We start from the raw sequence: 26,348 nt of genomic DNA on the forward strand, positions 1-26,348 counted from the left end.
CACATAAAGCAGGAAGCACCAACCACACGCCTAACTAATACCACATGAGCGTGAAAAGCAAGAAAGAACCAGGTGTCCTGGGAAGCAGGATGTCACCTCCTTGCACCAGCAGAGAGCACTGGCAAGGCACAGGTGTGGCAGGACCAGATAAACAACAAAGAAAGAGCCTCAGATAGCTAACATTTGAGGACATTGTAAAGTAAATTGGAAAACAATATGAAACCTACAGAAATAAGAGCACACAGGCAGGGAATCTCATAGGTGCAGTGAGGTGAAGGGAAGCTTGTGAGCCTGCTGGAAAAGAAAAGTTCAGCACACTTAACAGTGGGTCTGAGTTAGGGCAGTAAGGATTTTTCTGGAGGTGGGATTTTTTTTTTTTTTCCTAAGTTTCCTTTCTGAACAAACATCACTGTAGGGAGAAAATAAGTCTATCTGTTAATTTTTAATGCCAAGATGCTCTTCATCCTGTGTTTGGGTAATGGTATAATTCCTAAAATAATGGTATAATACCTAAGCACAGGCTTATAGGCAGAGTGATGAAAAAAACAATGGAGAGATATTATCTTTATCTATAAAACAGATATTGAAAACTGAGGAGAATATACCTTTTAATAAGTCTTTTCCATTTTACTAAGACTGTAATTGTACAGAAGATTTCAAGTGGGTAACACCTAACAGGACTTGAGGAAAACAAATGGGCCACACACTTTCAGCAGAGAGGCACCACCACAGGCACTAGCACAGAATGCTGGGCTTTTCTGCCACGAGAAACTCCCACCATATCTGCAGACCACATTGGTGTTTTCTTCCTGGCAAGCTGTGGCAGCTCTTGCTTTGCAGTTTCCTGAATGACTGCATTAATTTGATTGACTCCAGATCAATGGTGTCTCTAAATAAGATTAAATTACATGTTCCTTCTGTCTGTATGTTACAGGAGATTACTCTTAGCAGAATCTCAAAGGAAGCAATTAGCTGACCACTGATGTAATGAATTCTAATTATTTTGTTTGTACAAACAATAAAGCCAGATCATTTGTTTAGCAAGGAAGTGTAATTACTCTGAGCACTTGAGAAAATAAATCAAACAGCATTACCTAGACCTGTAAATAATGAGCCTTCGACTTCCTTTTTATGCTAAGAATGCTCATGGAATATTTTCAGGTAGCTGGGAGCCAACCTTTGAAAGTAACATTTATCACAGTTATTACTGAGCACTTGCTTGATTATGTTCTTGAGTGTGCTAGGTACCTTGCAAAAATATTCATCTACATTGGCTGTCACTGGCACCTGCTAAAAATTCGCTGCAGCCAGTGCAATTTCCTGCAACTGTTTTTTGTTAATCAACAAGAAGTTGCTCACATCACAATCATTAGGCTGTTCTGCTCCTAAGGGCACCAGTGGCAGGGGCATGTCCTCAGCAATGGATGAATGATCAGAAAAAAAAAGCACATTACTATACATGGAGCAGGCTCTATTCTGCCCAACATTTGGCCATCTAGGCTAAAAATTGAATAAAATCAGAAGGCAATTGAATGAGAATGGCTGCAGCTGGGCCTTCCCCTTCTCCATGTTGATCTGTTCCTGCTGCAAAATACTCACAGCTCAAACAGGAGAGACAAGCAGAGCCACTGGGGACCTTGTGCTGCAAAAAGCAGAGATCAGTCCAAAAATACCTCAACTTCTGCCATTTCTGCTGATTTTGTGTGATTCAAGAGCATGAGGGGGCTGACAAATTAGAAATAACATGATCTTATTTACTGCAAACTCACTGGTTGTTGCAAGCACAGTGATGCAGCCCTCTGCACTTCCTGCAGATACCCACTCCTGAGATCAGCCATTCTCTTCAAGGTAGTTGGCTTCCTTTACCATAGTTTTGAAAAGATATTCATGCATACAAAAATATTTTGCTTAATCTTTCTTTTGTTTCTAGCCACATTTTAAGTGCTAAATCTGAATTTAAAGTAAATTGCATAGCCTAGAATTCTGCAGTTGGCCTGGTTTTCCTCTTTTCTTAGGCCAAACAGTGATACACCCAAAAGGGATCAACATTATTTTCTGGCTCTCTTAAGTGGTGCTCAAAAATCTTATGGCAACACCATCTCACATCCTGATAAAACCTGAATGAAAAAAAAAAAGATACTTCTGCTTCCAGCAGTTGGATTCTTGTTGTAGTGATACTGTTTAAAAAGAGAATGAAAGCCCTGAGGTCAGTGAAATCTCACTGAAGTGAGCAGGGTATAAGTTACAGCAACATCTGTACTGGCTGAAGGGAAACTGCAAATCACTTGTTAGTGCAATGGGAGCCATTTCCCTCATGCTTATGAGCTATTTCAGTTCTTCAGTCCCTTCCACCCTGAGCTGTTTCTCTTTGCGTTCAGTAGCTATTAAAAACTCAGAGTGGGTTTATTTTGTGCTCTTGCTGTAGGCCTAATTGACAAATGTTTGCTGACTGCCATTATGTTAAACCAGTATCTTTAAAAATTAACTGAAAACTTTAGTCTAATCTGGAGAATTTAAGGGTGAATAAATACCACGTACCCCAAGGCAGGTGAGGCAGATGAATTAAAAATGGCATCTAACTGTAGTGGAGATATGTTTATGCCTAAAGCTTGTTTTGTTTTTCCTTACACACAACTTGACTCATTCAAACAACATGAAATCAGAGAATTCCTCGGTCAGTCTTCTGGAATATCCCTGTGAGCCCCTTCTAGAGAAAAGAAGTACTACCAAATGTTTGGCTGCCTCTACACCAAGTATTAAAATGTCATACTGTTTTTCCAGCCTGAAAAATTCTGGTGACCTTACTGGATGAAACAATTAATGCTGAGCCAGACAAGCAAGAACAGAAAGTCTTTGGGGGTCTTTAGGAAGACTGAACTGCAGCCAAAACTATTGAGGAAAGTGTGAAAACTGCCTTAAAATTGGTCTGTACTTTGCTGGGTAAAAATATCGGAGCTGCTACTCCACATTTGAGTATTAGAGAAATATCTCATCAGAATGAGGAAAGTCTTGATTTCTGGCCATGCTTGAAGTGCACTGTACTGCACCCTTTAAATATTGGTCTGTTCTACAGAGGTGTTGCAACGGGAGAAATCAAGGGCTTGATTTACCTTTAAATGACTATGTGATTATGATCCTGCAATACATTATTCATCCAATCTCCTTTGTGTTGAGAAAATAAAGCCTTATTCTATTCCTTCTAAAAACAAATGGAAGTGAGATGACAGTACAAAGTAGAACAGCTGTGTCTATAAACAAAGCAAAGTTTTGGCAGAAAAATTTGCTGACTTTATGAAAATGGGATAAGAAGTGCTGCTTGATTTAATAAGAAACTGGTAGTATTTTGTTTTCTTTTAGCTTCTCCTTATCATCTCCTGTACTGCTTCTGTTTCCTATGTCATCACTTCAAAAAGAAAATCCATCACAGGAGGAATTCTGCTGCTTAGAATAAGGATTTAGTCTAATAGCATTAGACAAATCTCTTGACTTTCTCTAGCTTTCTGCATTAGAAAGAAGGTGGGCTGATTGATCCAAAGCTTTTTTTTTCAGAATTGTCTGAAGAATTAGAAGTCCCATTTTCAAAATTATTTTAGGCACTTAACCAGTAAATCTTTAGAGAGATATTTTGGCTCTTCTTTAGTCTCTTTTGAAAAATGAATTAAATTTATACAGCATGTAGATATATAAAAACTGAGTTCCCCTCCTCTCCCAGGACATGGATATTTAGCTTCTAGAAATACAGTAAGACTAGTTCAAGAGTAAAAACTCTGTAATTTTTTCCATTTAAAAATCTGGAGAAAACAAATTCTTTAAGAGTAGCACTTAATAAGCAAATTGATTTCAGGAATCTTTAGAAAAGTTTAAAATAATTTTGTGCAAAATGGTCAAACATTTTTTTTTAGCTTAATAATAAGAAATTGTCTTGCCTTTCTGAATTTGTCTGGTTCCTCCAAAGATCCAGCACCCTGTTTAAAGGAAAAAAAAAAGGGAAAAGAAAAGAAAAGAAACATGAAGTTAAGATCCCATAGGAGCCTGTAAATGTGTATTCACCACACAGGGGAGGTTTCTTTCAAATTCATGGTCACCTGGACAGAGTGAACCTGCAGGAGATTTTTTTAATGGGCAGAAAGGTGACATGTTTTCAAGTTCTTGACTACTTGAATCAGATGAGCAGCTCTCCCAGCAATAGCTTTGACTTTACTGACACCTATTGACTATGTTAATGCTTACAGAAGGTTTTGCTTAACAAAGCATGGGTCGTTACAATCAATGGGAAACACAGAAATACGCTCTTTATTAATAAAAGTCATGCTTATCTTCCATGCATTTTAAAGGATTCATGTTCTAAATAAATTTTAGTTTCCCAAGGCAGAAAATTTTAAAATGCCTCAAGTTTTAGGTGTTCAAGTTCAGATACCTTTGAAAGCACTCGTATACAGAAAGTACCAAATGCAAACCTACAAACTCTAATCCTTTGATTACGGTATCTTGAAGCTGCTCAGATAATGTGAGTAGTTAAGCTAGAAAAATATTAATTAATAATTATATATGTTTATGCTAAGAACACAGGAATATCTTTAGCATGCCCTGGAATATCTTATATACAATGATGAATTCTGCCATCCTTAGCATGTCTTATATATAACAACTCAGTAACTTCTTCAGTAATTTGGTTTTTGCATTAAAATGCCTCCTCTTTATTTCATTCCAAATCCTTGGCTATAAAGACAGTTTCAAAAGGGACCAGGTCCTTCTGTGCACGGTTTGAATCAGTTTAATCAGTGACTATTCTGTCTCACAGCAGGAGACACAAACAATGAACAATGAATATATTCTTACTGCAGGAACTATCAAAAAATAACTCTATGGAGAATGTTGTGTGGAGAAAGAGCAAAAAATAGAAATCCATGTGCCTACAACCAGGCCTATATCCAAAAAATTCACACACAAATACCTCTCAATCCCCGGCTGCATGCCTCTTTGTCATTTATTACTCTGGTTTGAAACTTCCATCTCAAGAAATATTTTGAGCATTGCTTACACAGGGAAGAAGCACACAACTCTTAATTAAGCAGACACACGTGTATACTGTTGAAGTAAGACTATCCACGTGAAGCAGCCTGAAGGAGCAATGGCAGAGCTCAGGAGCCGTGGGCTGTGTGTTGTCACCTACCGGCAAACTCGAGGGCTCTCTCAGCTTAGATTTGTAGAGCATCCATTGGTAGCGCAGGTCCTCCAGGTCTGCAGAACTTCCAATGACAGGATGAAGATGAAGCAGGTCCTCAAAGAGACGCTGACCATGGGGCACGCGAGACTGCAGCTCCTAAGAGACAAAGGTCCTGAGCAATCCTGAACTGCTCAGGATTCAGGAAGGCCCCACTTTTTAAATCAGCATTTGAAGAAACAGTGGTTATGCAATAGCACATTTATTTTTGTTATTGCCTTTTTGGCTTGAAATGATATGAAACTCACCTGCAGGACTACTGTAGCTTTGGATATTTCTGTTTAGTTTCTAACAATCCAACAAACCTAACAAATTGCCATGGCATTTGGCTATATTCAACAGGAAGAGTGAGACCAAATACTGATTTGACATTGATTTTAATCCGGTTCTTTTAATGAACACCTTTGCCACACCACACTGGAAATGTCCAGCCTAACAGCTAAATGCCAGGTGCTCCCTTCCCTTCCACTCTGGTTCTGGCAGACCTTTCCTAGCAGAAAGAATGAAATTTATCCTAAATTCCTGAGCTGCATCTACCCTAGAGTCTCATAAAGCAGAGAGCATAGTGCTTGAATTTTTTGTCTATTTGTTCTTGAGGATTTTTTGTTTTTTCATAGGAAGGTGAGTTTTTGGTTAGTAGGTGGAGTTGTTTTGGGTTTTATTGTTGTTGTTTGGGGTTTTTTTAATTCTGAAAGAATTTGCACTTACTGCAGGATTTTTCTCCATTCACCCCCTGAAAACTAACCTCAAGTTTGCTCTGGTGTGCCTTAATTTCCTCTGCAGACGATGGAGTCCCAGCAAGAATTTTGGTCAGTTTGGTGTTTTCTCCTTGTAGCCACTCTTCAAAGTCATGTAGGAGCTTCAAGTGGCTGCTTGTACTTTGCCCTTCTCCCATCTTCTCCTAGGACACAGAACAACAGGAACAAAGAAGCCCTTACTGCTATGTCAGATGTTTCTTCTGAAGGCCTGATTGTGAAATCTTAACCTACAGCTTTGTAACCCACAATATCAGACAAAGGCAATGAAATTGTTCTTGTGAAGCTAATATGGAGGCAGACACAGAGTCCCCACCTCACCTGCTTATGGTTGGGATCGACATCAAAAAGGTGGAAAGCAGGCCTGGACATCCATCTGCTGTCCACAAGTGCTCTTTTCTTCTTCTTGTCAGCCACTGGTCTCTTCAACTGCCACTTTTTGAGGAGGCTTGAAAACACAAACCCAGAGATATCAGTGCAGTGGACACCCACATTTTGACTGGGGCTGTGGAAGACAGCTCTGGGGAAACAGCACTATTGTTGTTATTATTATATAATTATTAACACTAATAACATTATTACTATTGAAGTTATTCCCAGCAGGAGCATCTCACAGCTGCACCAGGAGTCTACATTTCCAACTGTTTTGTTTTCTTTTATTTAGTGGACTGAAAATATTACCTTGGCAATATACCTTTCTTTCTGGCTACAGGAGGCAGTATAATCACTTCCTCGATTTTGTAATTTAATTTTTGTGTCTATTCTGACAGTATGTAAGAATACAATCATACATGCAGCACATCATTAAATATTAATACAGACTAGCAAATATGAGCAGCATTTCGACACTACACAGTGGAGGCAAAATAAATTGTCTTCATTTCCCAGCTAAAGAGAAGATTTTTAGCTCTGCCTATACCTCTGCAGTTTTGCAAAAGGCACAAATCCCATTGCAGATACACCCTCCTTGGAGGCATCACCAAGGAGAAGAGGAAGATGAGAGAGAACAGCACACGTCACCCAGTCTACGCCAAATTTCCACTGACACAGACTGGCAGTACAAGAGTGAGCCAGGTCAGAAGAAACTGCCTACTCTGACATGAGGTAAAATAAGATTCAAAGACGTTGTTGTTCACAGAGTCTTAAAAGGTTTTCTTAAAAGTAATGATTTTCAGTTTAGAGACAATTCAATAAAATCCCATCTTGCTTCTAGCATTACGGGATGGCTATTCACTTTCACAGCACAGAGCATAAAGCCTCAAGTGTGTCTGTTCTTATTGCAGTAAAAAGAACCCCATTGAAGGGCCATAAGGAAGACCTACATGAACGCTTACCCAGTTGCCATCTCCTTCAGTGATTTCCACGACTCCTTCAGCTGATCCAGCTCTGCCTGGACATGGGCAGTCTCCTCTGGAGAAGAATTCTCCATGACCAACTGGCCATGAGCTTCCACAAGGTGCAGCTGGATCTCCTTATCTGGGAACTCAGCCAGCAATCTCTGAAATGCAAAGCCCTGACAATTACTCCTAGGTATCCTGGGTGAAGCAGAGGCTGTGTCAGACTGATGGTCATGTTCACTCCAGGACTGTGCTGGTTTTGCTGGCACTAGCTAGAACACACCTAGCAGGAAAAAAATATTCTGTGGATGCTTCCAAAGAGACAACATAGGTCAAAGAGCTGATGGGAAAACTGTGAGGGTGCAAGCTGTCAATGCACCTCTTTCTGCAGCCTTTCCATGAAAGATTTTGGTCTCCCATATGAAGGCAACAGCTGCCAGCTGAAGAATCCTACCAGGGTGAATTCAGCATGCAAAGTACTGCTATCCAGGGGAAAGGGGCAGCTTTGGAACAGCTCAGTTCAACAAGGACAAGGCCAGCTAAAATGGCAGGAATGTTCAACATATTGATGAGTACACATAGGCAAAGGCAGGTATTTTTCAGAGAGATCACCCTGACAGGAACAGACCATCTGTCCTTAGATAACACTTTATCCATCTCAACACTTCTTACTCATTTTCAGTGCTCTTGTCTGTTACATGGCCCCACAACCCACAACACAGAGCAAAGCAGAGAGGTAACAGCAACCAACAGTTATTGAGGGAGAAACACATCATTACTGTCCTGAACCAGGAAATCCTCACTAGAAAACCCCACTCTTAATGTCTGAATGCTGAAACCCCCACTCTTAATGTCTGAATGCTGCAAAGTGAATAATTAACATCTTAAACTAAGATGCTTTTCTCACCTCCAGGTCTTCCAGCCTGCCCTCAGTGTTCTGCTCTCCATCAGCATCCTGGCAGGAGTCAATCTTCTCCCTGGTTACTGAGATCCACTGCTGGAGGTCAGACAGCTTGTCATTATATGCCCAATGCTTCTGAACATGGTCTTCACTCTGCTGTATCATCGTCTACAAATTATAAAAACACGTCAGCAGCCAAAGACAGACAAAAAGCACTTTCTTTGTGGGATCTAACACTATGATGGGCACAGAACCTCATGGGCAAAAAGGAAAAAAGCAGCTATTAATGAGAGACGAAAAATCCTATCCCTTTAGCATCAGTGGCGTGGAAAACACCTCCAAGGTCCTGCAGCCCTGAATTCAACCACACGGGGGAGTATTAAGAACTAGAATAGCTCCCTCCCTTCTCAGCTGAAAGGGAATAGAGAATGTATGTCTGGGGTTTTTGTACCCCAGTCAATATCAAACACATCTTATACTCCCTGAATCAGAAATGACTGTACAGACTTGTTTGACACAAGTTCAGTTCAGTGATAAATGGGATGATTGAGATTGAAACTAAAATTCCACAATGCATGTTCAGGTAACAGTTTAACACACATAATTTTATAGTGAACTACATAGCTAAGGTAACTTTATGAGCTCTTCTTCTGAGATTGCTCTGGAGGTCATTTTATAAGTATGTTTGCAAGTACAAAATGCCTCATGTTAGAGCAAGTATTTACATACTCGCAGCACTTCTCTCTCATTAAGTTTTAGGTCACGAAGCCATAAAAACCCCAAACACTTTGGTACAACCCCCCTCTCCTGCAATCTGTGAAGTGCAAGCACCACCATGATAATATGAGCTCTTTTGGTCAAAAATCTCAGGCCTGCTCCTGAAATAGTTTGTGTAGACATAAAATCTGTGTGGATAGCATCCTATCCCCAAGGGAAATCACATTAAACATAATCAGAGAATGCTGGAAGGGTTATCAAAGTAATAAGAATTCAGTGCCTTCTTCCCCTGAAATGAAACTATCTGTTGCTCAAAGCATGTAATGTCATATGCTCAAAGAATTTTTAAAATATTTTTAAACAGAGGCAACTGACAGCTCCCTAGGCAACTAAAAAATCCCTGCCGTTACCTCCAGTGATCTCTTCAGGGCCTGAGAGTCAGATAAAAGTTGGTTCATTTCATGCCTGTGTGTTGTATCTGACTGAACAAGCTTCTCTACCTCCTCCATGTGAATTGCAAGCTCTGCCAAGTCATCTTGGATCATCTGCAGAGGAAAAGACAGATTCCATATGTGTAGTGTGCTGGGTATGGCATGGACTTTCACAAAACATGCACCAAAAGGTGGCTTCATATGACAGCTTGAGGACAGAAAAACCCAGCAACAACCACTGGCATCAAGAAACTGATTATTTCAATGCCTAGGAGTAAATGTTTCTGAAAAAAAATATTTGGATGTCCTTTACATGTTACTGGAAGATAACAAAGGTGATAAGTTGCTGGGAAGTGCCAAAGGACCCACAGTATAAGCAGCAAAGAACTGTGGTGATGACACCCCTGTGGTCACCAAGGATGAAGTGCCACAGTACTGCTGAACTGTCATAGCTCACCGTGGCAGCCACATCCCCTCTCCTCCTGCTCTTCTCTCCCCTCTCCCAGGTATGTAATCCCACTATATGCCTTCACCAGGCTCTACTGCATGTTGGACCCTTTGCTGGACCAGCTCAAAACACTAACCAAAAAAAAAAAAATCATCTTTTTCTGTTAGGTTTTTTTTTCTTATCTTGAACAGCTGAACCAGCCTATGGAGTAAATCCAGCATGTGTCACAGCTAAGTGACAAGGTAAAGAGCAGAAAGAGGAGGATACAAAAGGAAGTGGAACAGTGGAAACTCTTTTGAGGAAGTTAACCTGAACCAATCTAGCTTGTGCAGTTTCACTGCCAGTGGGAAGTATCAAGATACATTTTCTTTAGCAATTAAACTAGCCCAAGAAGGTGTACCACCAACAGCTTCCAGCTGCTTCTTCCCTCCCTCAAGCTCAGTTTGCCAGTGCTTCATCTGCAGTGATGAATTTCATTCAGTCATGCTATAAACTGGACCAAATGAAAGTATCTAACACACAATTGATGGGAAAGGTATAGTGCTAATAAAATATGAACAAACAGAAACCACAGTTAGCTGGGTTAACAAGGCCAAACAATACTGTAAGGTACCTGGAGTCTCTGGAGTTGTGTCTTTTTACCCAAGAGGTCAGGCTGTGGTTCCTTCTCCAGATCTAATTTGGCTTTGATAGCAGATAATTTCTTCTGCAGTGGTGCAAAACCGGCATCAAAGTTCTTATGTTGCAATATCAAATTCTAGATGGAGAAATAAGAAAACGGGTCCAACATTCAACACATACCCCTCGGCATTATCTTTTGTCAATACCTGCTTCATATTCAGAACAATCACCAAGCTACACTATGTAGCAGACCACAAATTTATTTGAATATTTGATCAGCCTAGGAAAAGAGATTAGTAATAAATTTTTATTTAGTAGGCTTAGTAAAGACTTGATCTTTGTCTTTATCACAGGCAAAGACAGTACATGGGTTTTGTACTTCACCTGGAGTTTGCTCTTGCATTGCAGCAGACTTTTATGTAGAATTTCTCTCTCCTTTGAAGCTTCAGCTACTTCTTGAAGGAAAGACTCTGCTTTTTCCTCACCAAGAAGATTATTTAGCAAATCTTTCTTTAGCTGTAATGTCATCAACTTCTCTTTGAACTGGGAGCTTTCAGCTAGGGCAGCCTGAAGGAGAAAAGTTTTTCCAGTGAGATCATACCAAAAAAAAAACACCCTAATATAACCATATTATTCTCACACAAGTCACACAACCAAAGCAGTACGACAAAGCCAGGTAAAAACAGCATGCTGGGCCAACAAGGGGTAACAGAAGGTACCTGGACAGTGCCCAGTTAAAGGAAAAATCTTCCTGCTAATGTTAGAGGCACCAGGGCTGCATCCATTTTGTGAACAGAAAGAGAGGTAAGCTGTACTATGGAAAGAGTTGTCTGTGCAGAGAAGAGGCCTAAACAACCAACAGAAAGGACAGCTTGAATGCTCATCCTGAGGATAAATTCCATCCCTGTTCACAGATACATTTACTCTGGAGATCACAGGGATGACAAAGTAACAAACACACCTTGCTGGGCATGTGCACAAATTGTGCATTTTAATCCCACATAATTCTTCATCAGAGTCCACAAACTTCCCATCCAGGGAGGTCTGGGCTAATGCTAGACAGTATTACCATCGTTGTTAAAGATATCCAGCACTTTATGCAGCCTACTCAGCTGACAACTCCACTTAACCAAACTGAGGGCAGAAAATAAGACAACGTGCTGCAGCTGGAGCTAAGTAAAGACCTCCATCCCTACTGTGAGTTTTCCTGCCACATTGGCAGGACCCTCCAGCTGCTGGCAGCTGTATGCAGGCTTGGTCAAACCCATATTTCTGAACTTAGCAACAGCTTTGCTACCTCAATGTGAGCCAGTTCTGGCTCCGGAGTCTCCAGGAGCATCTGGACCGATGGCTTCCACTGTTCAAAACTTTGCAGGGGATTTTGGAAGAGTCTCCTCAGCTGGTTTTCTGTGTCAATGCTCATTTTAGAAGTCTTGCCTCTAACACTGTGAGGATAAAGTGACAACCAAGAGAAGGATTATGAAGAAATCCAATCCCAAACATTCTATTCTCCAAGGCATGAATTAACACAATACTCGGGTGTAAGCCACATACAACAAAAGCCTCAGTCTGTTTTACTGCCTGGGCCTGGTGCTGCATACTAACAGCTGCTCTGTCAGTCAGAGACATCTGACAAAACTTTATTCAGATGCCATAGGACACATTTGTCTTTTGTGCAACTGTGTATCAGGAACTTCTGTGCTTTTCTAGTAGCCAGCAGTCTCCCCTTGTATGTGATCTTTCTTGGCTACTGTCACCAGTGTGATTTAACAACTCATATTATCAGAGCAGTCTCACTGACTGATGGGAGAAACAATTCAGGAGTGTCTAGAATGTAACTGCAGTTGCCTGTAAAAAAACAAGGTTTTATTTCTTAAAAAAAATACATTAAAAGGTCTTTGATAACTTTATGTTAAAACAAAAAGTGAACAATACATTTTTATTTCAGATACAATTCTTTTAAATTTTGCAAAACCACTTGAATTTGTATTAGCACATAGAGGTGATTCTGATAAAAGCTTTGTAATTATGTATATGTATCCACATACATACACAGCTCTATTATTGGGGGAAAAAAACCAGCAAACCTTCTATGAATATCCAGGCCTCTCCAAAAAAAGCTTATCCCAACCACAGCCAAGTGACAAGGCCCAGCAGTGGCACACCCCGTGCAGCTGCCTCCTGTTTTTCTCAGCTTGCCTGACCTCCCAGTTTGCAGAATCCTGCCTGACATGGCAAAATGCCATAGGGGAACAGTATCTTGCAAACTCATAAGACAGGCAGGTAAGAGCAATGCCCATCAGGATCAATACCGCCTTTCTATAAAAACAAAACCAACAACCTTACCTGTGTCACTGGGCCGTGACGGGGCTAAACAAAGGCACGTTTGCAGAGGCCAAAAGCTCCGCAAATAGAAGTTCTGACTTTACATGTCCTCTGCCATTTGCTCTGCTGCCCCTGCCAGGCTCGGTGGGAAGCTGCCAGACTTCCCAAAGAAGCTTTAGAGAGAAGCTGGCAAAGGAGCAGCTGCCATTTTCTACTCAGAGGCAAGTTCCCTGCCTGCCTTGGTCCTCTTGCAACATTGCTTACTTGCTAGTTTTTAAACTGAAATCCTTTCCCACAATGACCTATAACCCTTCCAGCAGGACAGCATACTGTGCACAGAGAGAAATAAGCTGGGATACAGGAAAAGAACTGACCTTCTTTTTTCCCTTAAAAAATGATCCTTTCTTCTAGTTTGCAAAATTTGCTGCAGCTTCTTTACTTCCTGATTCCAGGCAGCCTGGAAACGGAAACACTGAAGTCTGGGAGAGGCTTAACTTTCAGAGTTTCCAACCCAAGGCAAGTTGAAAACAGGAACATGCATATAAGCTGCCAGGAGAAGGGGAATAATCTCTGCCAAATAATTGCTAAAGCTGGTGAGTCACGCAACAAACTCAACAAGGGAGGGCCATAATTCTTCTGAACCGTTTACTACCACAGCTCCTGTCCTGATTTTCTAGTTGCTGGCATGAAAGGCAAGCAAAACACATAAATTATTATTATAAAATGCTAATTAGATCAAACCAGCTGCCAACAATCTAATTTTCTTCAAACCATACACAATATTAATGATGTAAGATCACTGCTTGAAAATGACCAGGAGCCTCCAGCTCCTAGCAAATGGCTAAAATTACAGCTTTACTGAAACACAGAGGCGGATGTCATTAGCAAAAGCTTTTTTTCCTACCCATCATCTCCAGTTGGGTGGCATATCACTTTTTTATTAGGCCCCTGACAATCCCTGAGAGAAGATTCCCCCCATCTGCCCACCATAATCAGACTTCCCAGTACCTTTGATATTGGTGTATTGCAGAGACAACACTCTCAGCGTGTGGCTGCACATCTTGGGAAAACCGTAGCAGTTCCTTAAGCTGAGCCTTCAGCCTCTCAATCTTTGACTCTTCTGCAGCCAGAGCTGCTCTCGTTGCCTTAATTATAAAAATAATGAACAGATCACAGCTTATGTAGTGTCTGGCATATGAAATGAAGTAGTAAGGCTGTGTCTCAGGGTATGCACAAATCTCCTTTTCAGTGTTTTTTCCTGGTTATAAGGAATATGGCCTTTGCAAAGACAGAAAACATTGCCAGCAATAGTTTTTTTTTTCCAGCAGGCTCTCTCTCCTCCCCTCACACTGCCCAGCCTCTGCATCTGATCTGCAGGGTTCACTGTTTGAACAGAGTGAATCACAAACAGGCCCAGTTTCAGTTCACTGATTGCAGTGTACAACATGAGCTGCATATTTTTGGAGCAGTCTTAACAGCATCTGGTTCCCTGAAAAGATGTTTCTCAGAAACTCACGTATAGACAATTTTAATTCTAGGGTGACTCAGGGAAACAAAAACAACTAAAACCCATGCTAATGTAGCTAGATTGAACCAGTCTAAATTTTTTGGAACCTTTTTGCATATAATTTTCCCAGTTAGTCCTGCATAGCTCTAGACATGCAAACAGCAATGAAAGGCATTTTGAGAACAGAAAATAAATGCAAAACCAGCCCTCGAAAGGAAATGAGTAGTAAAGATTCTCATCTACTTAATGTGTGACAAATTTTTTGCACTCATTTTTGCAGCAGATTGCTTTTGGTGCAAATACTGGATTGTTGCAATCTGGGGACTTCTTAGTACTGATGAAGTGTCTGCTAGTAAAGGAAGAGAAGTACCTATCTTACAGAGATGAAAGATACAATATAGCAGTGGTCTTACCAAGTACCTCAGACATATGTGTACTTGTGTCTGTATATTTATATATGCAGTGAGGTAATAATTTCCTGCTTCTTTTTAAGTGGAGCAAATTGTGTTGTTTGCTCTGTATTGTGCTCTTTTTGCATACAATCCCTTTGAACTCTAGGCACAAACTCCAGCACATCCTCTATCACAGGAGGATGCTCCTTCTGTGCAGCATAAGATGCAGGCTGGGGCAGTTGACTCCATTGTTGCCAGTCACATTTTCCTCAGTGTGTTTCACACACACTTATACTCTTTCCTTATGGTCTCTAACCAGTGGGACAGGCATTTGTTGGATGTGACTATGCATGTTCAGTCTATGGCTGCACTTGATCCTCCACACAAAGGATAACAACTTACATTGCATTTTCTCCACAGAGTTACAAACTCATCTTCAGTCTTTTCCCCTTCCCCAGGGTCCAGATCATTTTCTAGTCTCTGTAGATCTTTTCTCAGCTTCTGGATGTCTGCTTCTAATTGCCTGGCTTGGGACTCATAGGCACTTTCAGACTGTTGGATCTTGAGCAATCTCTCCTCCTCCTCACTACTCAGCAGTTTCAACTTTTCCAAGGCTTTTCTTAGCTCTTCAAGTTCATCCTTCAGTCTTGCAGATCCAAGAGGAGAGGTATTCTGAATCACCTCTGCACACTGGTTTTCAAGGTGCTTCCATTTCTTTCCACCACTCCTAATGTCTTTGGCAATTTCCTGCAAAAAGAAGTTTAATAAAGATTATCTGCATGAATGGGAAGCTGGGGAAAAAGCTGAAATCAGTAGGAAAAAAGATCGCCTCTCCTGGTGTATGTATTTTGGTTTTCACTTCTTATTTCAAAATATGTCTTTTTTGAAGTGACCAGAAGCCAGGGCTAGTCATCTGACTGCCTTCTGAGTAATACTAATTGCCGTTGATTCTGAAAATACTGGTTTTCATTAATGCTTACCACCTGAGATCCCTGACAAAGAGAACAGGATCTGCAGGCATTAGATATATATTAATAGTTGGATCTCAGAGATTTTAAATTAAACATTAAAAGCATTGGCACCAAAATAAAGGATATTGTTCTCAAAACTGGTATTTTCATCACCAGCTCCAAACTCTCAAAAACTGTGAACCTTCAGGGTGTATTTCGATCATTTTACCAAATCTGATTTATTTAAACAAGATTCTCAAAGAATCACATAACCGTTGGAGATCAGGCTTTAAGAGATACAAATCAGACCAGTTTGTGACTCATACTGGAAGAACCATACCTACAAACAGTTGCAGGACCTCATACAACTCATCTACCCTAGCCCATGCTAAAATCACCATCTATTTTGTACTTGTAATTCTTTTCTCAAGGACACCCTTGTATGGTTTGGGCTACACATATAGGCATGAAAAACACAGAATTTAAATTCCTTGTTAGAGCTATATTGTTCAAAGACCTTCAGTGCCTTTAGCTTGTCCTCTGCTGAAGACTTGGTTGCTTCTCCAATGCAGCAGTTTAATCTCTCTGTGACACCGTTCAGCCACGATTGAAACTGGTTGACACTGGCGCTGTACTGCTCATGTTCCTTGGTTATCATTTCAAGCAGTTTCACTCTGTTCTGTAACAAGAAACATCAGAAGTGATGAGGACTGGGCTTATCTGGCTCTTTTTCCTTTACATTGTAACCCAGAATTTATAAACAAGACTCCCTTTTCATGAGCCCTGATAACACTTGGCCTCTGCAGGAATTCAAAGTTTACCTCGAGAAACAGAACACAAAAGTACACAAAGGCTTGTTCCTGTCTGGATTTTGCTGCAGGCTCTCAATGTCTAAGTCTCTAAAAACACAAACTGCAAGGCCCTGTCAGGTGAATTTTTGGCTTTCCAAACCTTCCTACTCTCTCGTTTGAAAAAGGAAAGAGACAAAAGTTTGTTTCTGGTTTTCACTTTGAGAGACAAGCAGTTACATTCCTCTTGTGGGTTAAATATAAAGGCAAGCACATCTTTCTTATCTCTCAAAATGAAAATAGAGGCATGAAAATTGTTTTAAATAGTTCATTATTTAAACAGACTCCATGGAAAATGACCATCACCTTCAACTGTGTAATCCTGTACTTTTGTACTTAGCAGGTCACAAACTATTCTGTGGTGGTATCACAGACCCTGGAAGCAAATTCAAGCCAATGGAAAGTAGGCTTCCTTTTTGCAAGTTACCCTGAATTTACAAGGGCCTGCACGTCTTGAGTTGCTGCCTGCTAATGCAGCCTGGCACTCCTCACAAGTCAGAGTCACCTTTGCTCAGACTAGCCTTGTTGCCAGCCAAAGTTCAGGCCTTTTTGATTTTGACACAGATCACCTGCTCTGTTGGTTCACTAGTATAATATTCATCCTAAATATTATCTTCTGCAAAACCAGATTGATTTTTTCTTGCCCTTCTCCAGTCAGCATGGAGACCCATTGAGGTACACTGTGGTTACATTAGGTTAAAAAAAATCATTCCTTGTGCAAACCCTTGAAAGCAGCCTTTGCTCTCACAGACAATGGGCCAAGTTTTATTTTGTGTAATACAGGACACATCACTGAGCAGCTGCCCTCCACGGCAAGTAGAGTGACAGCTGCAGTGGTGGGCAGAGCTGAAAAGTCCCCTTTGCATTTCCCTTGTCCCTGTGAGGCCCTGGCCAGGTCCCCACATCTGCCAACCTGCCTGAGGTGGCAGTGAGCCATCTCCATTCTGTCAGCCTGTTCTCCAGCCAGGCCAACAGGATCCCTCATGTCCTGGGGGTGTCAGTCCCTCTGGGACAGGTGAAGCCCTTGGTGCACTACAAAGGCACCACCCTGCACGTGGAATACCACCAGTCTGTTTTTCACACTGCCACCTCAGACTCTGCTGACCTGTGCAAATCCTGAGTGACTCCCCTCAAGTTAGTTGACTTGCTGTGGGACAAAAGAGGGATAGCTAAGGGAGAGTTGTTTCCCATGGGTGATGAAAAGCTGCCCAGTTATTAGAGCACAATCTTTAATAGCACCAGCCATAGACAGGTTTGGATGAACCCAAAAGGTAGAATTATGACTGCAGAGTTCTGTGGCCAAGATGCATCCAGCAGAACCTCACTTGCTAAATCCCCGTGTGTCAATTCACAAATCTGCAGAGGCTAAACAATTCATCCTTCAACCTCAGGTCAAGGACCTGAAGAACTCAATCTTATAGCAGTGTAAAAGGGCCATACATCAAACTGAACCAAGCTTATTGACTCCAGGGAATTAGGTTGATTTGTTTTACTAGCAGAAGCTCCAGAGGGCGTAAACCAGGATAACAAAGCAGAGATGTTATTAGGCTCAAAAATCTTAGGCTGATATATAGGGGGTTCAAAAGGAAGTGAAAACAACCTACCCTTGGCCAGCTAAAACAAAGGAATAAGCAGCTTGGGTGCACTGCTGGTGTGTGCGGTCAAGGAATAGATGCCATGGATCTGGACAGACTGTGCTAGTTGTCAGACAAAAGTCATACAGAGAGCTGGCTCAGCCCTCCCTCCACCAGAGGTTAAGCAGGAAAAGTTTCCAATGATGAAATGTAAGGTATCACTAGCTCCTGTTACATTAGGTGTTTGGGGAGCAGCACAGAGTGAAATTCAACATCCACATTCACTAGGCTAACGTGAGGACACAAGAAGCAAGGGCATGGCTCTGCAAAGAGCAAGAGCACAGACAGGAAAAGAATGGGTTTGCCTTGGGCTGCAGAGAAAGGGCAGGATATGCCCAGCCCTGGGTACTCAAGGAAGGTGGACAGAGGCTTAGGAAGCCCTCTCCCCTAAGCTCCCTTCACAGTCAGTGAAGGCAAATGAGCCTCCTCTGGAAGGCAATCTGGAGAACATAAAGGAGGTTCCTACTTTAAATCCCTCTGTGGAGTCTCAAGGAGAGTACAGAAAGCTCCTGTAGCCCTTCTTGGTGCTTTTAGTCTTACCCTTGGGGTACCTTAGCAAACTATTTTAAGTATCTAGGTTTCAGTTAACAGAGCCAACATGGACAGAAATTAATTTGATGTGCTCAGAAGTATTTAATATATTTCCTAAATATCAACATTCTGTATATCATAACTTTTCTTACCATCTTCAATCATCATTTATGCTAAAACACACAAACATTTACCTCTGCATATTTTTAATTTCCTGGGCAAGGGAAAGCATGTAGGAAATGGCTGCCACATCTAAAAATTCTCCTGTCGACATAATTAAACTATATGCTTTTAAAATTTGGGAATGTTAAAGACACATGTTAGCACTAATTAAAAAAAAACCTCCCACCATTTGCTCATACCAGAGAAGCAATATCACAGGCAAACCATTTAAGAAACACTGTCCAAGAGCCTGCCTTCTGATAGAGCTGGACAACTGCACAGGGTCTAAAAATGCTCTTCAAACACCACTGTAATCTACAAACACCAGTGAGCCTCCTCTGCTCAGGCATTCAGCTGGCATGTGCAAGGCACATTTAGTCTGGCCTCTCATCATGTGAGGGGCCAGAGCAATCCCCTTACAACTCCTGTGTCTCTTTCATTCACTCCTCCTGCCCATTGGAAGAGGTGGCAGGGTTTCTCTAACAAGTGTTTCATACTTTCCAATGCAATTCCCAAGCCTGTAACCTTGGCATAAGATAATAAACCCCTCATTTGCTTCAGCTGCAAAATCCAAGGCTTTCCAACTCCCTTCTTTGTGCCATACCTCCCGAAAGAGGGATTTCTTAGCTGGATTCTCTTACTTCATCCTTCTATGAAATGTGGTATTTATAACCAATGCCAAAGAAAAGCTTTTTCTAGTGTCTCAGTTGGCTGGAAACATAAAGACATATTTTGTCTAACTAGTATGAGCCACTTCCTGATCTCATTTACGCCAGCACATATCCAAGTCGGTTAGAGAAATCACACTATGTAAAATCAGCCTCAGAGAGGTCACATTCTGGCTTTGAGTATTCAAATTACTTGTTTGAAAGAACAGCTTTATTAAAATAACTGACAACTGTCTCCGGCTTCAAAACCACAGACAATTTTCATGAGGAGGGAGTGAATGATAATTTTAAATCTAGATACACAACACCTCAGTTCCCAGGAACCTTCATAATTGTATATCCAGATGCCTTGTAATCAAGCAATCTACCTTTAAAAATAAATAAACAGTGCTGAGGCCCAAGTCTGCTGGTGGCTTCTCTGTGGCAGCTGCAGCAACAGGATTTCCAAATACACTCTAGATTTTGGAGAGACATTAGCAGTAGTTGTATATTTCTGGCTAGAAAAGTATCTGAACTATGTGCTCACAAAAGATGCCTGCTTAGGGGCTTCTTTGTCACTTTTGGGGCCTGGGGTATTTTAGTTCTGAAGAGAAAGTGTATCTATGGAGCAAGCAGGGCAATGGAACAAGCATCCCAATGCTGTTGTTCTTCCAGTGTGATCTGAAGTTACCTTTGTACAAAGGCATCCAGGGAGGGAAAGCATCCATCACTGTCAGGCTCCAGTTCTGGACTGGTGTGTAGGTGTGGGAAGTAATAGAAGGCAGCATTACAACAGAGGCAGACAGCAGAACCAATGTAATGAAAATGGTTTCTATTTGCACCAGGTAATTCCAGCCTACAAAATTCCTGGAAGTCACTATGAGCAAAAACAAGGTTTTAATTTCTGTATGTTTGGTATAGATGTGTCTATATATACATTTAAAATATCCCTTCAGGTATTTCTATTGATTTGGTTAGTAAGAAATTGAGTTCTTCTGTTCATCCACAGATGTCTGCCCCTTGGCCATACCACATGGTCTAATCCTGTCTTTATTTGAGTTTTAGAAGTGAAAATAGAAGCATTTTCTGAAATCTTTACTCAGAAATGGGTGAAAGGAAGTCACTGGTACTGAAAGATGAAGCAGGATGTCTTGCACCAGCCTACCTGTTAAACTATGCACAGTGGAAGATTAGTATTGGGCAAGAATTAGTATCTGTGTGCATGAAAATCTTTCAGATAGTGGAACTGGCCAGTGAGCAAAGTGTTGGGCCAGAGCTGACTCCCACCTCTGAGTTTCCCAGTTCTGCAGGCAGGGTGGGCAGCTCTGGGTCTCAGCTAATGCTGCTTCCTCCAGCCAGGCTGTGTCCATCTAATATTCCCTGGCTCCTGGAACAGGTATTCTGCCTCTGGTCATACATGAACTGTATATGTACTGTATGTGTATATTTGTACTGCATATGTAGCAACATAATGTGCTGAAAGATGAGGAACAATTCAAACCTTATTCAGAGATGACCTAAAGCAATATTCACCAGGTCACAGCAAGGAGCCTGCAGTTACTTTACAACACACTATAAAGCACCATCTAAGAGCATCCCCATTAACATCACCCCAGGACAACAGCTCATCTTGGGACTTGACAATTGTTTCAAACAATCCACTGATGGAAAGAACAGGGGTCCTCAGCTCTGCTTCCTGTTGCAGTCCTACCAGATAAGCCCCATCACTCAAGGAGCAAGTGGCAAACAACACCATAGATTGGAGGAATTTGAACACCCTCCCACTCTTTATAAGCATACCTGAGCTTCTTGTTTGATTCCTTCATATTCCACCCTCATTTTCTTCTGAGCATCCTCATCAACACTGGGGTCACCTATCCTGCTGAACAACGAAGCAGCTTCCTCCAGCAGCCTTTCCAGCAGGACTGACTGATTTAGGACATCGTTCTGCAAAACCTGAGCATGGCTCAGCTGCCACTGCTTCTCCTTCAAGCCAAGCTGCAACTCAATGTCAGGCTCCAAGGTCACCCTCATGTTGTGAATCCAGGTGTAGAACTCATCCTGGGCTTTCAGGTACTCGCTCCAGTGCAGCCAGACCCACTCAATGCGGCTGTTGGGGAGAGCAAGAGACAGGAGTTAGATGAAATGATGATGGGAGCAGTGCAGACCAACAGCTTCAAAAGGGCCTACAAAGCAGTGCACAAGGTTCTCAGCAATTTTAACTCGCTCTGACTCCACAGGGTTTGGATTCACGTCCCAGGTCCTCTCTGCTTTGGGGAGGAAATGTTCTGTATTTCCTATGCCTGACCAAACTCATCTTTCCAGACCATGAGGGCCAGGTTGTGAAGGCAGAGCACTGAGGTCTCACTGATCCTCTCTCCCCACACAGTACCCAAAATCTTCACGGGACTGGGATTAGCAGGGAATTGCTATCTACAACCCAGGCAGCAGAGAGAAGCAGGAAGCACTTCATGAAAGCACTGGAGGAAACAGCTGCCTCAAGAGCATGTTTGTCTTACCTGTGACAATGAGTAATGTATATGGCTGTCTCTTCCCACAAGGCTTTAATGTCCTTTAGTTTAGAGAGCACCTCATGCCTCTTATCCTCACTGATGCTGCGAAGAGCAGCATCTGCCTTCACAAGAATCAAGTCCATTTTCAAGCTGCCTTCTGGTTCCAGTGCACGTATTTTCTATGAGAAAAACAAATGACACTGAAAGCATGGAAAGAAAACAAGCACAACTGATGAAACGTAAACTTTGTTTTTACCCAGGAATCATGAACTCATAGAATCATTTAGGTTGGAAAAGACCCTCATGATCATCGAGTCCAGTCATCAACACAGCACTAGCGTGGGATGGAAATGTTTCTACACAACACAGACCATTAACCCTTCCCACCTAACTCCCTGCTGCATTTTCTCCTGAAAGGGAAACATGAATGTTTTTTCAGACATGTTTATTCTTAAACATCCTAAAGGACTGGATTTAATTGAAAACCACACAGCAGCTGAAAAACATTTAAGTTAGCTACAAAAACCAGGCTATCCTCTATGAAATGCCTGTGGCTGGGTTTCCATTGCTGCTATAAGGTTACAGCAGTGTGTTGCCACAGGCCAGCTGCTCTCCCCCACCTGCCAAAGCACAAAGAGGCAATCTCCACAGGCTACACTGCAAACTCTCAAAGCTATACTATAAGAAATCCTGAAGCTTCTAATCATAAAAAGGCTTCCTAGTGCAAATAAAAGTTGGCTTAGAAACAAAGCCAAGAGAAATTAACTAGTGGAATTTTCTGCCTACTACCAACTTTTGCTTTGACCCTAAATTGCTAAGTTATGAATTGGTGAAAATGTGTGTCTTACACAAATAGTAATGCCAGGAACTGAAAGAGGAGTCATCTAATTTTAAATATCCAGAGATGGAAAAATCAGCACTAGTTCTGTACAATTTAACAGATTAATCATCCCCCAATTCGGAAGTCAGCTTTCAACATTTCTCTATCCAAACTTCTGATACTATCAAATTAGCTTTTCTTGCTGCTCTTCCATAAAATCTTGGCAAACTGCAAGCTTTCCAGTTTGAAGAAAAAGGCTTCTACAATGGAAACACCAAGATTTTCAAAATCGGCGATTACTTTTGGTAAAATTAGGCCAATGGGATTTGAAGAAGTCAGGTACTGCAAAGGTGAGACAAGTAAAAGGCCTTTGGATCTTCAGTCCCACATTCTGGGAAAAGCAAAACCTGATCTTTTGGCATGTAGGCAGCATACATGCATGTATAAACAGTTGTTTGGGGAAATTATTTACTAAGAAAGGTGTGATTAAAAGAATCCAGGGAAGCAGGGCAAAGGGCAGGGGGTAAAGCAAGAAAATACAAGCTACAGCTATCATCCAATAGGTAAAGTGTAAGAGAAAAGCTGTATTCTAAGCCTGATATTCTTCCAGCAATTAGAAGCAAACAGCTGGAGAGAAAGCAGTGGCTGTACAGTCATTTTTCTTTTTCAAATCTGTTTTTATATGATTTGTCTCATTGGCTGACATTTTCACTGAAAAATTAACAGAAAATAAACCACAGGAAGGAAGCATGAATAAAAACCTGGCATGCCAGGTGCAAAAAAGGAACTGAAAATGGATCACTGGATTTCAAACCAGCCAATAAGTGAAGCGGAAAGCACATAATGAGGACAGAAGCCAGGCCCAGAAAGGAGGCAGGATGGAGGAGCAGGAGGTGGTTAAGTACACACAGGAAGAAAGAGCTTGTTAATCTTTAGAATCTCCGAAGTCTGAGTTGAAAGAATCTCTTAACATGACTTTTTGCATGTTAGAGACCTACTCTAAAGCCCACAGAAGTAAACAGGCTTCAGCAGTTCAGGCCATATCACATCACCACAAATCTCTAGACCTTATAACTTGTTATCTCTGCCATGAATGTTCCCCCTTTGCCAAACTACTACTCTTCTACTTCAGCTCCTGTGTTTCTTGTGTGTTTCTTGAGACTGTACACATCATAGTTTCCCAGATGAAAGAAAATTGTGAAAATAATTTAAGGTCAGAAAAATAAAACTATAGACCAAGATAAAATGCTTCAGATTTTTATGACTGACATGCAGTCTAGCCACCATCCATCACTCCATGAACAGTCTCTATATTATGCCAGAGGCAAGATCCATCCTCCAATAAACCACAGTTAAGAAAAAAGGCTGAAGACATCACTATAATCTACCTTATCATCCATGTAAGCCATCAACGTTTTTTGTTAAGCTTCAGAAGAGGCAGGCCAAATATAAGTACACACACAAAAGGAGAGACTTTGGGGAAAATAACAATGGGAAAGATCTTGCCATTTAAATTAAAGAACAGATTACGTGGAATTAAAGGTAATAAAAGTATAAAAATAGTTTCAATGTTAGTCACAGAAATATCACCACTCCCTCCAATCATGAATGGTACAAATGGGACAAACAAGAGTGTTTCCTTCTCTGAGATTACAAGACCTAGATAACATCGAATGAAACTGAAGTTAATGAATGTGAAATCACTGGAAGAGAGCAGGCACAATCTGCAACATGATCTCTGTGAGAAGTTATACAACAGATTAAGTAAAACCAGGAAAAAATGAGAACTTTTATCTTTTCATTAAATGGATCATAAAGGGTGTCTGTAAACCCTGTGATCATCAGGGTTATGGAAAAGGACAAAGGAATTACTCTAAAACAGCCCATTACCAGGACACTGCAATCTTTTCCTGTCAGTGCCAGAGTCCTGGAGGGGATGGAACCCTAATGTGATCTGATTCTCTTATAGGATATGCTGATCATCTGCAAATTACTATGGTAATTGCGAGCAGAAATCAAATTGTTCCAGGCTTGACGAGAGTGTAAACATTTTAACCTGCCAAACCTGCTGCTAGTGTTTCAAATCAATATGAAAAGCTTGGAAGCCTGTGACAGCAAATTGCTGTCCTCTTTTTCTACATCTGTAAACAATTTGCAAATGGAAAATTTAAAAAGAACCCATCTACACAGGCCCAATGCTCCAAAAAGTAGGGGCAGCTGACAATTTCCTCATGGAAAACTCCTGAGCTCAGAGCAAGAACTGCTGTAAGAATGGCAGCAGTGATTTCCATCCGAATTCCATCACTCTTGCCTTACCTCAGTCTCTCTCAGTCTGGCTTCTAGGGCAGACCGAGGTCCTTTGGTGTTGTCATTGATCCTCAGCCTCTCTTGGATGGCCTTCATCCAAGCTTCTGCGTTCTCCACGCTGCTGTCAAATTCATCCTGTAGCTGCTGAGTCATCGCATGTGAAGGAGCTGGCAGGAGAGGAAACAGGGAGGTAAGCAGGTTCTGGCTAAGACCTGAGCAGGATTGAAAGGCAATCCAAAGGAGCAAGGGAGAAAAGCTGATGATGTTGTGGCTTTCCCTTTGAGTTATAGTACCAAAAACTACAGCAGTATCGCTGTTCAGTTGAGCACAGAGAACATATTCACACTGCAGCTTTCCCAAATGAAAATACACCAGGAAACAAAAAGAAGGTGGAGAACTGTGGGAGTCTCCATTACAGTAAACAGACTTAATTCAAAGCTTTTAAATGAGATTAATTGGGTGTTTGTGGTGTATTCCAGATTAGCTACACCAAACACAAACACTTTCTGTTTCTTCCTAGAGTCATGTCAGTGTGAAGCTCTCCCAATGCCGTTCTGGGGTCATGTACTGAGCACCTGACACCAGACTAACTTTGTGCTTTGGCACATGCTTAACTCAGAGGTGTATAAACTGCTGTTGTAGAGGTGTTAAAGCTGCTGGGAACAGGATCAGATGCTCAGACGCTCAGTTAACTTCTGCTGAGACCATGCAGAGGTTACCTGAATGCACGTGCAGAGAGTCTGGGATATACAGACAACAGGAATTGGCCATCAGCTTCCAAGACTAACCACAAACAAGCCTTCAGAGGAGATTATCAGCACTGGTGGATCTCTTTAACTCCATACCAGACTTCAAGCTTTTAATTTTCCTCTCCCTCTCTCCTGTTGCCCATTCCCAATCAGCAGGAATGTATGATGCTTGGTTGCTCTGTTGATGTCTCTGTTTAGAGCACAAGCTGTCCACTGCCCAGACAGCCTCCTTTGTGCCTGTACAATAGAGCAGAGAGATCCTAGGTTCACCCCTAGGACTGCTGGACTAAACTTGACTAACAAGGATGAGCCATAACAAAGCACCCTGTAGGTCAGCTCCACTGAAGTGAACAGAACGAGAGGCACTGACATTCAATGGCTTTGGATCACATCCTACAACTACTGCCAGCCAAGCAGCCAGTGTTTTGTGGAAAATAAAATATTCTTCCTCTTTGTTATTCATCACTGAAAGATTTTTCCAGCACAAAGTTTGAGACTTAATTACTGAACCCAAGTTTGCTGTGCAGGA

The 26,348-nt window shown here is 41.5% G+C and overlaps 1 protein-coding gene across 1 annotated transcript in view; it reads right to left on the reverse strand.

The window, feature by feature from the left end:
- SYNE3 (spectrin repeat containing nuclear envelope family member 3) overlaps positions 1-26,348 on the reverse strand; it is a 66,249-nt gene that overhangs the window by 19,875 nt on the left and 20,026 nt on the right. The window contains exons 2-17 of the mRNA XM_063399298.1: positions 25,080-25,237; positions 21,950-22,122; positions 21,231-21,540; positions 16,126-16,287; positions 15,061-15,405; positions 13,768-13,904; positions 11,732-11,879; positions 10,819-11,001; positions 10,427-10,570; positions 9,345-9,479; positions 8,224-8,385; positions 7,314-7,477; positions 6,301-6,427; positions 5,970-6,125; positions 5,174-5,323; positions 3,927-3,965 (exon numbers count right to left, since the gene is read on the reverse strand). Coding sequence (XP_063255368.1) covers positions 3,927-3,965; positions 5,174-5,323; positions 5,970-6,125; positions 6,301-6,427; positions 7,314-7,477; positions 8,224-8,385; positions 9,345-9,479; positions 10,427-10,570; positions 10,819-11,001; positions 11,732-11,879; positions 13,768-13,904; positions 15,061-15,405; positions 16,126-16,287; positions 21,231-21,540; positions 21,950-22,122; positions 25,080-25,223 — 2,679 coding nt within the window. The 5' untranslated portion in view covers positions 25,224-25,237. The remainder of the gene's footprint in view (positions 1-3,926; positions 3,966-5,173; positions 5,324-5,969; positions 6,126-6,300; positions 6,428-7,313; positions 7,478-8,223; positions 8,386-9,344; positions 9,480-10,426; positions 10,571-10,818; positions 11,002-11,731; positions 11,880-13,767; positions 13,905-15,060; positions 15,406-16,125; positions 16,288-21,230; positions 21,541-21,949; positions 22,123-25,079; positions 25,238-26,348) is intronic.

The sequence above is a fragment of the Prinia subflava genome, chromosome 5, assembly GCF_021018805.1.
Source record: "Prinia subflava isolate CZ2003 ecotype Zambia chromosome 5, Cam_Psub_1.2, whole genome shotgun sequence".
NCBI classification, from domain to species: domain Eukaryota; kingdom Metazoa; phylum Chordata; class Aves; order Passeriformes; family Cisticolidae; genus Prinia; species Prinia subflava.